Source organism: Dioscorea cayenensis, chromosome 12, assembly GCF_009730915.1.
Source record: "Dioscorea cayenensis subsp. rotundata cultivar TDr96_F1 chromosome 12, TDr96_F1_v2_PseudoChromosome.rev07_lg8_w22 25.fasta, whole genome shotgun sequence".
NCBI lineage: Eukaryota > Viridiplantae > Streptophyta > Magnoliopsida > Dioscoreales > Dioscoreaceae > Dioscorea > Dioscorea cayenensis.
This window is the reverse complement of record NC_052482.1, coordinates 15,357,771-15,373,010: the sequence shown is the minus strand read 5'-3', so window position 1 is coordinate 15,373,010 and position 15,240 is coordinate 15,357,771. Positions and strand designations below refer to the sequence as shown.

Below are 15,240 nucleotides of genomic sequence, written 5' to 3'. Positions count from 1 at the left end.
ATTGGGAAATAAAAAAACAAAAAGCAAGAAATCCTTAAACCTTGGTCCTTGATCAATAATTAATAAGAACATATCACAAAAGTCTCATAAAAACAGTTCAGCTAAATGAGAACAAAAGACAAAAAAACAAACAACATGGAATTAATCAAATCAATAGTGGAAGCACAAAACCCACAAGTAAACCCTGACCGGGGGCCCACAACGTGGTCCGACCAAACCAATTAAGCGCACTCAACTCGAACCAAAAGGCCAAACGATTCATGCGCCTGGTCTCTCGGGCTGGATCCACGATCAGGTCCAATTCCACACTTACCCTTCCCAACATTAAACTAAGGACCGGAAGAGCACTACCTCTCCTTGCTTATCTCCAGCATGTTCTTCTTTGTCGGTGCCATCGGGATCGTCTTCGCCATTGTCGTGCTCCTTCTCCCCCCGCGGACTGTGCAGGTTTCGGTGTTCCGGTGTGGGAGAGCTGAGGACACGCTTAGGAACTTCCGGTCGAGATCTAGCGTTGGTGGCGGTGCTGGGTTGGAGGATCGGCCGAAGCTGCTGGGCTTGGATCCACTGATCGTCGGGCTGCGCTTCGGAGCACTTGGTTCCCTTCCGATCCGGAGGCTCTAGCTCGGTACTTATTCTTCTTATTCTTCTTCTTCAATGCTTTGATTTTGATTTTGATTTTTCGAGTTAGAGATCTCAGCGAATTTAATGCGAATACATCGTTTGATTTTGATTTTTCGAGTTAGGCACTAGCTCTAGTATCTTTGAGGAGTTCGATCATTATGGGAATTTTAGGGTTCTCATTCCTAGTGCTTGATTTCTCTATTGAAGAGCTGAGAATCCTAGTTCCCACCCTGCCTTTTTTTTCCTCTCAAGTTGTTTGATGGATTGAAAACCTAATTAGATACCAGTTTCTCTAAGCTTAAATGGCTATAGAAAGCTAGAGTTGATGTGATTAGTACTATTGTAGAATTCTTGGTTGCTGGTTTGTTTCTTACTTTTTAAAACTTTCAATGTGGAGTGCATTGTAGAGAATGGCCCTTTTTATCAACCAAAGTGAGGTTTGATTTGATTTTTTTCACAAGCATATCACATTCTTTGGAACATCATGAAAAAGAGAGAAAAAGAAAGGAAGAAATATGATAAATAATTCACCTTCAATCAATTCAGTAAGTGAAAGGATGATTCAGATTTTGGTCATGTAGTCATCTGCAACAATGAAAAACCTTTATATTGATAGCCGAGTTTGTTGGAGTATTCATTGTGTTTCAATGTGATAATTTAGTAGTTTCTATAGTTCATTTACTTATCAAGATTATGATTTCCTGTCTCATTTGCAAGTCACATGTAGAGACAAATAGTGAGGACCGTGAGGTACATGTATTTTATATTGTATTATGACTTGATGACTGTGAATTTCTTGTGTTGGCTTCTTTTCTTTTGTCATTACTTAGCATGTGATGGTTATCATATAAATTTTAATATCTTTCTTGATTTATAGGATATAGATTCCTTTGTGATTATTTTCACTTTGATTATTTCAGATAGTTTTCAATCTAATTCTTAAATAGACATTTTTCACTTGCTCGCCGGAGATGATAGCAGTAGCGAGGACGATGGCCGGACGTCTTCCCTGCGGGTCTTCGTCATGCTCAGCACTTTCGTCGTCACCCTTGTTTGCATCCAGTTTGGCTTCACTTCTGGCTTCTCGTCCCTGACCCAAGAGGACATCATTCGAGACCTCGGCATCGCTCTTTCTAAGGTCTGGAACCTCGCGCTCTTCTTTTCAATTTGTTGTTCTTATTGGTTTGTTTGATTCGTGAACGCGGATTTGCTTGTTGGTTTTTGGTATTTGGATTATTGTCGAATGTTGGAGATATGTTTGGGGCGATTGCAAGCTGGTAGATTGCGGACTATATTGGGCGAAAAGGAGTATCTTTTGCTTTGAATTGAGTGTCTTATGCTATTTTATTTCCTATGTTTTTTTTTTACTAATATTATTTTTGTGATTTTTCTAGGTTTTTGGAGTTTTGGTGATATCTTGTGTTGTGTGGTTTTTTATGTTTGTCATATTTTGATTTTCATTCAATCCATCATTTCATAGAATATAGTGGGTGTTTAAGTGAGGATCAAGCCTCGAAACTTGAGAATAGCTCTTTGTTCTATGAATCAGGTCTGCTGCATTGATCCATAACCCTATGGTTCTCTAGCTGCACTTTCTCCCGAGTGTTCATGATTTGTTGTGGTTTGCAGCTCTCCGTCACAATTGGAGTTATGATTGCTTATGTCTTGGGTTTGTTTTTTCAGTGGGAATCCTAGCTTGTCTTCCCACATTGGGATGCTACTTGTCTTGTTTTCATGGTGTGAATGTGGAATAGTCATCAATTTTAATATCTTGAAACTTTGATATCTTGTGCCATGCTAATAATAATTCTAACATACACCATATTCTAGGATCAAGCCAAGACTAGGGAATCCATCTTTCAAGCCACAAAAACATCACATCCTTGCTGCAGTTGAGAATTTTGTCGACTTGTTAAAAATTAGATACTCTTCGCCACTTTTCCGATTGAGGACTGCAAATGCCATTCAGGTAAACATTTTAGGAGAAACTAAAGAGTAACTTTTAGAGGTTATGCATGAAGTATCAATACTTCCTTTCCATTTTATTTGGCTGTATGTAGTTACTGCTCAAGCATAGATAGGCATCTGACAAGACCAGAAACTATTGGATCTTTTTTTGACTAAATTGGATGATAAACAGTTAATTTAGTGTTATTCGTCGATTATTTTTCTGCCAGGAAAGGGTACGTTTCCATAACGTAGGACCTTCATCGATCCTCAGATTGGTTGTTATGAGTATTGAAGATGGACACGAAGGAGTGCCTGGCATAGCTCAACTTGATCCATTGTTAGTGAACTCTCTCCTCTCTATATCTTTTGTATTCCTGTGAATTATGGATACTCATGTAGTTGCACATTGCTGTTGCAGATACTCTTTTATCGCCGTCGTATTCAATGCAAGGCCAACTGATGTTTTATTGTCAATCCCTGCGTTAATTGCTAAACGACTTCAGTTGCATCCTGTTCAGGTAGCTTCTCAATACCTTGATATAAACAAAAGTCATTCTATCTGCAATTCCTAATAGAAAGTAGAAGCATTGTGTTGGTTAATGTCCACAGATTAGCTTAAGGTTTTTTTACATGTATACCCCTCCAACTGAAAATGGATTCTTGTTTTGTATGAACTGGATGTTTTGCAGTTATGATTTTGGGCACGCAACAAGTTTGAAGAGACACATAAGAAATAACAAAACATAATGAGGAGAACAAAACGAAGGGTAGCTCTAGTATAAAAATACATTGGAAAGTGAAAATAAAACTTGTAGCAATTTCAAAAAGTCATGTGGTACTAAAAATGTCTTGTTTTGGTTTTGATTGAAAGTAAGAGCAAAGAAGAGAGAATTAATTAGCCAAATGTCTTGGGAGACATGACCTCTGGAGAAGACTGTGATAGCCCCGAAGACTTTTGGACACAAGAATAATGTGAGATTTTGTAGGCCAAATCTTAAAAGTGTGGATTTGAGATTGAGTTGTTCAATCTTGATGGACGTCTCATTGATTTACTGAAGTTCCTCTAATATTTTGAATTAATTTTCTCAAACTGATAGTTATTTTTTATGCATTAGTTTTAACCGGACCTGGTAAACTCGATCATGAATGGAAGTATAAACTAAGAAAACAAGTTTGAGGTACAAACTTAATTCTTTTGTACTGTATTCCCAGTTTGCTCTTTTATTGTGAAATGTTTATCTTAATATCTCATTTACGTTTATAAGGATGTGTTTATCTCTCTATTATGGATACTTGTTGTCTCCGGTAGCAGCCTTTCTCTTTTTTTTTTTGCTGTGAATTTGCTCTCATTTGAATATTTAATAGATTCATTTGTTAATGCCTGCTAGCTCCAATAAATAATGCAAAATTTTTAACTACAAAAGTAACAACGAGAGCCCCCACAAAAATAAATGCCATCTCATAACTAATGTAGTTATTAAAGAAATAAATTTTGCATTGCACAATGAATGCAACTGAAAATGGATTCTTGTTTTGTATGAACTGGATGTTTTGCAGTTATGATTTTGGGCACACAACAAGTTTGAAGAGACACATAAGAAATAACAAAACATAATGAGGAGAACTAAACGAAGGGTAGCTCTAGTATATAAATACATTTGAATGTGAAAATAAAATTTGTAGCAATTTCAAAAAGTCATGTGGTACTAAAAAACTAAAAATTTATGAATGTTGATGGCCATTGTGATAAGAGTTGTTTCTATGCTTTTACACCAACCCGGAGTAAAATATCATTAAAAATACACCAACAGTTTTTTATATATCTGAATTTCTTCCAAGTTGTTTCTATGCTTTTACTTCTGTTTATATATTAACATTAAATTGATGCTAAAAAAATTAGGTTTATCATATTTTAGAAATATTATCTGTTTTAATTTTTCTGTCTATTAAAAAAACAAGTAATATTCGTAATAAATAAATAATTTTTTAAGAGAAAATAAAATCCCATTTCATCAAAAGTAAAATAACGCACGAAACAAAGTCAATAACATGACCTAAATCAATTAAAAGTAAAAATTTTATTAGTCACTTTAAAGAACCATTTGTCTTTTTAAAACAAGATATTTATAAGGACATATGAGCAACAACCTCTGTGTCTTGTTTGGTATTTGTATATTGCATGCTCCAGTTTGCAACAATTTAATTATATCATCATCCATCCCTTATCTGGGTGTGTCACTGCCTTAAGCAAGTGGACCTTGGCTATAATTGTGTAGAAAATTAATGAAGGGTCACTCTGACTTGTGGTTGACACCTCTGCTAGAGATCAGCCAAACAACAGTCCAAATTAATGATGCATTTGCATTGTTTCATTTTTAAAATTTATCTGTAGATCTAAATATAGCAGAATTATTTTATTTTATAGTGAGCATATGTGCAATTATGCTCGTTGACAATTGACTTGAATAAATATCTTTGTTAGTAGTTACTTTGATTTCAAACCAAGTTTTGAGTGCCACATGTATCCAATATGAATTTTGTTTATTCATTCTTGGGGCCTATCGTTAGTTTGCCCCTCCAAGTGTCCTAATATGTAGCCTGATGATGTGCTCATTGCTTATGGTTTGATCATGGTATTGTGCCATCTATTTTTCCTAAATGTTAACTCAATCATCTTTATAGAAAGACTATCTACTTTATACTTTGGAGCTCTGGAGCTTTTTGGATTTTTTTTTTTTTACTTTTATGGTGGTTTTGTGGTTAAGTTACAGCTACATGAATTGAGAATTTTTTTTTGCATTTCCTTTGTGCTACAGTTTTATTTGCATTTCGTGCGATTTGATGGGGCGAAAGTAGTTGAGTTCTCCATTGTTTGTTGGTAAAAAGAAGGTATCACCTCTTTCCTGTAAAAATCATATTTGTTTTTTGCTTTCTTAATTGCTAAATTGCATGATGTATTTCTTAAAAGGATCTTGTTAACAAATTATTGCACAAGTAAGCTATATAAATGGACCAATTATTGATGTTTGAAATAGTTATTCTAATGGGTAAATTGTACATGTTTAGTTGATGTTAGCTAACAACTTAGCTTTTATATGACCATTTTATTCTCATTTTTTGTTTGCTTTTTAGTTAATGAATTTAAGGGCTAATGATATAATGAGTGTGTTGACTGATTTTACATTTTTTGACACAGAACTATTAGTAACATGTCTGCAAATAGGAGTTAGATGTATGCTAGGCTTAAGGATAGACTTTTGAATCCCAATTTCTTGCAAGGAATAAATGAGTTCATCGATTTCGCAAAAATGCATCCCAAATGTATGGATGGTATCAAAATTTAGTGCCCATGTAATCATCGCAAGTGCCAAAATTGAGCTTTTCACATGGAAGACACCGTTAGATATCATCTTATGAAGTATTGATTTGTACCGTACTACTATTTGTGGGTTCTCCATGGAGAACCTTCTATGTCTAATAGTAGTACTCATGAACAACATGTGGGAAATGAATCAGTTTTAGGTGTTGAACCACTATCGCAAAATCTATGCCAACAAATGGTCATGGACATTGCAAGTCCTGATTTCTCTCATACTAACACAGAGGAACCTCCAAATGTAGCGGCTCAAAAATTTTTTGAAATGCTAAGAGTTACTAATCAGGAGGCGTGGCTAGGTTGTGAAAATCATTCACAATTATCGGCTGTTGCAAGAATGTTAAAAATAAAAGCAGAACATCGTTTGATAGAGAGATGCTTTGATGACTTTTGCCAGTTTTTGAAAGAATTATTACCGACTGATAATGTAATGCCGGATAACTTCTACAACACAGAAGTTAGTTCAAGGATTGGGCCTACCAGTTGAGAAGATTCATTGTTGTCCTAATGGGTGCACGATATAATCGGGAGAAGATAGTGAATTAATGAGTTGCAAAACTTTGTGAGTTTCCTAGATATAAGCAAACGTAAGAGTTGGTTCATCTAAAAAAAAAAAAAATATCCCATACAAGAAGATGTACTACTTTCCTTTAACCCCAAGGCTACAAAGATTGTATGCATCAAATGTGACAGAGAAAAGAAATGAGATGGCATGCGAAAAATGAGCCGGAAGAAGCGGGTTATGCGTCATTGTTCGATAGCCCTCACGTGGAAGCATTTCAATAGTACCCATCCTTCATTTGCATCGAAAAAAATCGAAATGTAAGATTGGGATTGTGTACTGATGGATTTCAACCTTTTGGGCAGTCATGTCAACAATATTCTTCTTGGCCAGTAATACTCACTCCATACAATTTACCCCTTTCTATATGTGTGAAAGAGGAGTATATGTTTTTGACTATAATAGTTCCTGGCCCTAGAAATCCGAAGGATATGTTGGATGTGTATTTGCAACCCCTAATTGTAGAATTAAAGCATTTGTGGGAAGTTGGTGTTGAGACTTATGATGCATCAAAGAAAAATAATTTTCAGATGCGTGCTGCTTTTATGTGGACCATAAGTGATTTTCCAGCAGATTCAATGTTGTCTGGTGGAGCACTCGGGTAGGGACTGCTTTGTCCGTGATGCAAACAAGATTTAGATGCATTCACTCTAACAAAAGGTGGGAAAAAATCTTGGTTTGATAATCACCGTAAGTTCTTACCTCATAATCATCCGTTCAGAAAAAACAAAACAGCTTTCCGGAAAAATAGAACAGTAACAAAGATAGCTCCAACTATTCCATCTGGTGATGAGATCTTGAAAGAAATATAAGATTTGGGCTTGAGGAGTGTTGTAGATTCTGGTGCACGTGAGATTAATAGCCGCATTGCTAGGATCAGTGGTTGGAGAAAACGGAGCATTTTTTGGGAGTTACCTTATTGGCAGACAAATCTCATTCGACACAATCTTGATGTTATGCACATTGAAAAAAATGCCTTTGATAATATATTCAACACTGTTATGAATGTGGAAGGGAGGAGTAAAGATAATACTAAATCTAGGGAAGATTTGAAGGAATTCTGTTATCGACATGCCTTAGAAAAAGATGATGCTACCAGAAAATATCCGAAAGCATGCTACACTCTTAATAGACAATCAAAAATTGTGCTTTATGAATGGCTTCGCAATCTTAAATTTTCGGATGGATATGTGTCGAATATAGGCCGATGTGTTGATATGCGAAAGCTAAAGCTTTTTGGTATGAAAAGCCATGACTGTCATGTCTTTATTCAGAGATTACTCCCAATAGCATTTCGGGAATTGCTTCCATCAAATGTTTGGCAGGCATTAACAGAAATGAGTAATTTTTTTAGAGAGCTCACTTCGACTGTACTCCAAGAAGAAAACATGTTAAGGCTTAATGAAGAATTCCTCTAATTATTTGCAAATTAGAGCGTATATTTCCCCCAAGCTTTTTTGATTCAATGGAGCATCTTCCGGTGCATTTGGCTTATGAAGCATGGATTGCGGGTCCAGTACAATATGGATGGATATATCCATTTGAGAGGTAAAACCTTTAAATTGTTGTTGTACACTCTCTACTTGAATTATATCAATTGACTCATTAAATATATATATATATATATATATATATATATATATATATATATAAATTTGTAGATATCTTAGAAAATTGAAAAAGAATGTGAGAAATAAAGCAAGAGTTGAAGGCTCCATATGCAATGCCTATTTAGTTGAGGAAGCAACATCATTTTGCGCACATTATTTTGAACCACATGTAAGGACAAGACATCGAAAGATACCCCATAATGATGATGGTGGAGAAGATGCAGAAGAACATTTTGGCAACTTATCAATTTTCATACGTCCCGGTAGAACATTGGGAAAAGGAAAAATTAAATATCTTAATGAAGATGAATATGCAGCAGCACAAATGTACATTTTATTAAATTGTCCAGAAGTGCAACCATTCACCAAGAATGACTATTTTTTTTTATTAAGAAGATTATATACTTCACCTCTGCCTATATACTAATATAAAGTTCTATTTCAATGTATTAGGATCTTTGTTGATGAGTTAATTGCGAAGAATCAGCACATTAATGATAGACATGTTGATGAAAGAATAAAACATGAATTTGCAATATGGTTTCACCAGTTTGCTCATGATCCTTGCAAAAGCATTTCCAACCAATTCTTGAAGGACTTATCAAAAGGTCCATTAAGGAGCTATAAGTCTTATAATGGGTGCATTGTAAATGGCTACAAATTTCACACAAAAACTCATTCCTCAAATACTGCAACAATAAATAGTGGTGTATGTGTAAAGGGCACGAATTATACTACAGATGAAAATGACTACTATGGCCAATTAGTTGAGGTTTTATGCTTGGAGTACCCGGGATTACCAATTAAGCGAAAAATCTTGTTTAAATGTGATTGGTTTGGTCCAACACCGAAAGTGGGTACAAAATGTCATCAACAATATAAACTCGTGGATGTCAATCATAAGCGGTTCTTCAACAAATATGAACCATTTGTTCTTGCCTCACAAGCAATTCAAGTTAATTATGTAACATATCCTAGTTTAAAATGTGACAAGGGCGACTGGTGGGCAGTGTTCAAAGTAAAAGCTAGATATGGTGTAGAGCTTCCTAAACAAGTTCAACTGAAGATATCGACAACATGTGAAGAAACTTTTCAGCAAGATGAAAAGGAAGTTTCATCTATACAAATCAATGTTGATGATGAAGAACAATCTCTAAATGATCCAAGTGGAGAATTGATTGAAATTGATGATGAAGACGTTGAGGTTGAAGATGATCCTAGATTTGAATCCGAAAGCAATGATGAAGATGATGAGTTTGATGAAATTGAAAGTGATAGTGAATAAATTAAGGTAATATATTTTATAAAACCCCTAAAAGTAATGAAATGAATAATATGAAACGAATAATAATAATAATAATAATAGCATAAGTTGCTTTTTAGTTCCTTTTGATATGTATTTGTATATTTTCTTATATAACAGTACTTGTTCAAGCAAAATGAGAGGGAAGGGTTGTAAAGGAGGTCCAAGTTACAGAGGTTCATCCGATAGTTTACATTCGATAGCACGTGATGCTCCAGCTCTAGTTACTTCTGCACCGAATGTATTGTCACGACCATTACCTCCATCTGTTGCTAATGCTTGTGCGGGATTATCATCGTCTTCTGCTTCTACTCCTTGTGCTAGTGGAGGGGTTACCCCTAATGGCGAGCCTACTATGCATGCTAGAGATACCCCAACATCATCCATGGATTGCTTGCCCCTTACTATTGATGAGTCAAGAAGACCACGCATAAAGCTAGTGAATGGAATGTAAGTATTAAAATTGCTATATTTTTATGTACAATTGGTAATGATGAGGTATTTAATTTATTCATTATCTTTGTATATTTGTAGGTTACTTTCCTCAGATGTCTGTGCTCGAAAAATTACATTCATCTTTAAGGAAAGAATGGATGAGAATGGATACAGTTGGAAGAATGTCTCTAAGGAGACAAAAGACTTCTATTGGAATGAATTTCAGGTAAATTTATATAATATTTAAAATAAATTTGTTTGCTTATATTTGTAATATTTATTGAATTTGTAAATCCTTAACATGTTGGTAACAATAAATAATTGATGTTTGTGAGGATAAATAAATTGTAACGTTAATTTATCCTCACAAACCTAGAGATTATTTGTGCATAAGTATTGTGGCATCTACATCATTCAAATATTATTGCTTAGTTAGTACTTAAATTGGTAATTGTTAGTGAATTTAAAAATCATTATCATGATTGTTTGGATGTTGGCAAAGCACGTAATTAATGTTGCTTGTGGGAGTAAATTTTATTGAATTATTAATTATATAGTGTCGTTTTCCATAATATAATATGTATGTTTGTTTATGTTAAACTATAGAAATTCTTTGTGTGGGATGAATCAATGCTATCTGCTATTAAGATGGCATGGCAGCGTAAAGCTGCGGAACGATATAGAGCATTGATGTGTAGTTTGAGAAAGAGGAAAGAAAAAACAATGCATGTGTCTGACTCTGCATGGAAGACATGGACCGAGGCATGGAATTCCCCGGAATTTAAAACTCGGTGTGAGAAAGCTACCGCAAACCGACTCACTGAGATTACAGGACCTGGATCTGGTATATCCCGACACACGGGAGGTTCCATTTCTCATGCTTCCCATGCGGATAGATTGGTAATTTGTTTAATATTTATATAAATGTGCTTTTAAATTATAAAGAATTTGTTTAGTGCTAATTGTAACAAAATTCAATTTGTATTATTATTCTAGCGATCGAGGCTTGGACGTGATCCTCGCTCTTTTGAGCTTTTTGAAGTAACTAATACAAATAAGGGTATCTACATGCTTGTTGATGCATGTGCTCAATCTGTTAAGGTAAGCGGAACAATTTTTTGTGAGGTTTTTAATTATAAACTTTCTCTACAATGTTATTGTGAGTTTATATTTGGTTGGTTTAAGAATAATATTTAATGAGTTGAGTTAATTGATGTAGGATCGCTATCTGGAGCTTGTGGAGCAAGCATCTTAAACACAAGAAGGGCATGACGTGCTTCCTATTGTGGATGAAATAGCTTTGTACTATGAGGCTGTTGGGGGAGGAAAGAAAAGTCGGGTTTATGGAATAAGGTCCCAGGCGTGTATCTTTTATCCACATTCATCTTCGAGTTTATCCACAGGTTCATCATCTGAGGCACTACATGCTGAGGTTAGAGAATTGCGTCAAACTCTTAGTCAAGTCCAAGATCGTGAGAAGAGGCTTCAATAGACGCTTGACTAAGTCCAAGATCGTGAGGAGAGGCTTCAACAGACACTTGACCAAGTCCAAGATCGTGAGGAGAGGCTTCAACAGATGCTTGGCCAAGTACAAGATAATAACAAGGAGCTTCAACAAAGTTTGCTTGAAATGAAAGAGGAGAGGGACCAATATCGTATGGGAGATGATCGTCAAATGAAGGACATAATGATGAGTTTTTGAGAGGAGGATTCTTCAAGATCATGATTTACTACACAGGGACTCACAACCGCATTCTGACGATCGTGATGTTGATTTATAGTTGTATTTGCCGTATACTTATTATTTTGTGTTGAACATATATACTTAAATATTTCTTTTTGTATGAATTGATGAGTTTATTTTATTTGTTGGTGTTTTAGGTTAAAAATTTATGTAGCAGGTTTTTAAAAAAAAATTAGGGATATAATTTTTATTTTATTTTATTGACTTAAATGTTAGAAACGGATTAGAAACAGATTTATTTGTTTGAATATTGTTTTTAATTTAAAAAAAAAAACTTTAGGAACGAATTAGGAACAAAAAAGCTATTGTTTCTAATAAGGGGAACAAAAATAAAACAGAAAATATTCCGTTTGGAATCCGTTTTCTATTTTTTTGTAACTTAGAATGGATTAGCAACACATCTTATTCTGTTTTAATTTTTCAAAAATTAGAAATATGATGCTTTCCGTTTCCAATCCGTTTCTAAATGTAGAAACAAAATATTTTCCCGTTTATATTTAAATTAGAAACAAGGGTATTCGAAACAGATAAATTCCGTTTCTAATCCGTTGCTAATTCACTTTAGCAACAGATTAGAAACGGAAAATACTGCTTCTAAATAGTAATTTTCTTGTAGTGAGGCCCTTCATAATAAAACCCCTTTAGTTCCGCATCTGCTATTAGATGAACTCCATGTGTGGATATAAGTGAGGGACAATCTTCCCTAATAGGCATGTCTTTGGGGTCCACTCTCACCTCCACTTGTATATATGTTACATTGGTTCTTTCATTGAGAGCCGGTATGTAGACACGGTTGGGACTGTGTCTGCTTCATGCCCGGGCAAATACTCAGAGCGGTGCTTGGAGTGGGTGAAAACTCTGGTAGGTCTCAAAGTCTGACCTAGGATTTGGCACTTAGATTAACCAAGACTAACAAGAGCGTCAATTTTTAATCGGTGGGGTAATGTAATAGAACCCCTTTAGTCCCACATCAGATGGACTCCATGTGTGCATATAAGCGGGGGTTCCACTCTCCCCTCCACCTGTAAGTTACACCTCATGAAGGACTTCCGGGGAATGATTGGGATATTGACTATCAGCTTTGGTTGGGACTAACAGTTCATATCCATATCTTTGGGAACTTCACCGTCCCTCTCTCTAAATGGGGAGAGGTCAGGCTCCCCCTTTTGATATCTTTGAAGCTTTATATCTTGGTGACTTAAGTTTAATTACATACTTTGTGAGATCACTATGATCAAATGTTCTATGATAACCGTGCAAATATAAATTAATAAAATTATTATTTATCAGTATTTTTTTTGAAAAAATATTTATAGAAACAACTATTATTTGTATGGATGTAATATTAATTTAATTCTTTTTAGTTTGAGATTTAGTAAATCATTAAAAATAGATTATTTTGTTTTAAAATATAAATTACTTTTTAGAATAATTAAAAACGAATTATAAACTAAATGAATATAATTATGTATGTAATCCGGATTTGCGGTGGATTTGCATAGAATATATTAGAAACAAAATGTAGATATTTTTCCAAATTTTGTAACGGACAATCACTTCTATTACGGATAGAATTAGAAAGAAAATAGTAAACTAAAATTTTGTTGCAATTGTAAATATTTTTGCTTTTAAATTAAATTGCTTTTGATTTTTTTTTACCAAAACACTTAGGTGTGTTTAGTTCGGAGAAATCCATCAAGGTGGAAGCGTCATTTTGATCGTAAATAAAAATTAAAAAAACCAAAAGATAAAAAAAAATAAATAGAATAATAGAATAATATGTTAAAGATTAAAAAAAATTATAAATAAAAGATAAAAAAAATAATAATAAAAGTGAGTGATTATAATTACTCACAGGGTATCACATGGTTGAACTAGAACGCCGAAAGTCCCCCTTCGGACTTCCACATTTTAGCCAAATTTTTCCCAAAATTAAACAACAAAAGTGTGGGAGAGTTTTGAAAGTAACCACTTGGTCCACTTCTCCACATCAGTTTCTACTTTAATTGATGAACTAAACAACTGATAATGTTACATCGGTTATCATTTTTGTCACTTCAGTCCCTACTTAGGTAAATCAAACATATTTTTAATATCTTTGTACATAGTTACTTGCATCTAAATCTTCTCTAAGGATTTAGGCCTTATTTGGGTTAGCTTTTGGGAAAAGTGCTTTTTTTTTAATTTGTAGAAACACTTTTTTTAAAAGTGCTTTTAAGAGTAAATTAAGTGCTTTTGAGTATTTTATGTTTGGATAACTTAAAACAAAAGTACTTTTATATATATAAAGTTGTTTGGATGGGGATTTTTAAAAGGGTTTTTAGAGGTGCCAAATTACTAAAATAGACATTCATATAGTTTTCATTAAGTTACTATTAGACATTGATATTAATTATAATGAAAGCACTACTAATAATAATAATAAAAAATTAATATGTTATGATATTAATTATAATTACAATTATTATTATATTAATTATAATTACATTGGAGAAGTCAAGGCTATGAAGGGTGGGGAAATTTTATAAAAAGACATGGGTATTTTAGTAATCTTACAATCCATAAAAGAGCTTTTAAAAAGTGCTTGTGAGAAAAGCACATCCTCAGCAGCTTCTGAAAAAAAGCTGTATTACAGCTTTTTTCACATCTTCAGCTTTTACCAAAAAGCTAATACAAACATAATTTTCAAAGCCCAGAAGTGCTTAACTTATAACAAAACGCTTCTGGGCTTTAAAAAAGCCAACCCAAACATGCCCTTAGATATCTGAACCTAATTAAGTGCTTAGTTTTTGGCATTAAAAGTATTTGGATTTTTGAAATACAAACCTTGTTCATACAAGTGGTTAGTTTTTCAAAGATATTGTCTTTTTTTTCCCAATAAAATTTGTTGGTCTTTTATAATTAAATGTCTGTGTATTTTTGATCCAGTGCTAAATCTTTATTTCCTTATACGTTTTCAAGCTTTTTTCCCCTTCCAATAGATATAAACAACTCTTTCACATTAGACATGATATTTTCTTCTCTCTCTCAGGATCTTCCTTCACAGAACCAAACATCCACTCATAAAAGAAAGTAGAACCAAGACGGACACACACATTCCTCATGATATAGTCTTCTTTTGTGATTTAAAGACAAAGAAAGTTACTAATAATACAAAGCTTGCTCTTTCACTGACGTGAACTATCACCTTTCAAAGCTCTTATTCCCTCTCCGGAGAGAATAACACCACTTGTAAATCCATTATCTTTTTATCTATTCTAAACCCTAGACAAAAAGAAAATCCACAGAATCATCATTGAACACATGTATTTATTAGTTAACGTATTAGTTTAAAATTCTTTACAAAGTAGCCAAGTTGGGAACTCCTTAAACAACTGCATGCAGATGTATGAGAATCTGCAAGCCACTTGTAAATAAGTCACAGATAATAAGGTCCTCAGTATTCTTCTCATGTTGACACACTACTTCGAATATATATTAAGCAGTAATTTACATGTTCTAAGTATCAATTCCATTGCTCTTTCTCAAAGTCATATTCTTGACTTTCTTTTTCATATTCTTGTTGAGTTTTGAAGCAAACAAGTTGTGTGCCTTCTTTCTTTTAAAGGCGTGAAGGAAAAACATAACTCAAACGCCAAC

At 34.1% G+C, this 15,240-nt stretch overlaps 1 protein-coding gene across 10 annotated transcripts; it reads left to right on the top strand.

Annotated features, from left to right (window-relative positions):
- The first annotated feature begins 286 nt into the window (after positions 1 to 286).
- LOC120273674 lies at positions 287 to 11,513 on the top strand. Of its 10 annotated transcripts, XM_039280359.1 has the most exons (13): positions 287 to 625; positions 1,569 to 1,759; positions 2,452 to 2,590; positions 2,799 to 2,908; positions 2,990 to 3,089; positions 3,687 to 3,749; positions 5,388 to 5,460; positions 8,573 to 9,410; positions 9,543 to 9,872; positions 9,957 to 10,083; positions 10,464 to 10,757; positions 10,854 to 10,958; positions 11,077 to 11,513. In XM_039280359.1, exons 8-13 carry the CDS (start codon positions 9,307 to 9,309, stop codon positions 11,110 to 11,112), a joined length of 996 nt encoding a protein of 331 aa, XP_039136293.1. In that variant the 5' UTR covers positions 287 to 625; positions 1,569 to 1,759; positions 2,452 to 2,590; positions 2,799 to 2,908; positions 2,990 to 3,089; positions 3,687 to 3,749; positions 5,388 to 5,460; positions 8,573 to 9,306; the 3' UTR covers positions 11,113 to 11,513. The 10 variants fall into 10 exon arrangements, with proteins under 10 accessions (XP_039136293.1, XP_039136294.1, XP_039136288.1 ...); XM_039280360.1 differs by lacking the exon at positions 3,687 to 3,749 and having other exon boundaries at positions 1,603 to 1,759; XM_039280354.1 differs by lacking the exon at positions 3,687 to 3,749.
- The last annotated feature ends 3,727 nt before the right edge of the window (positions 11,514 to 15,240 follow it).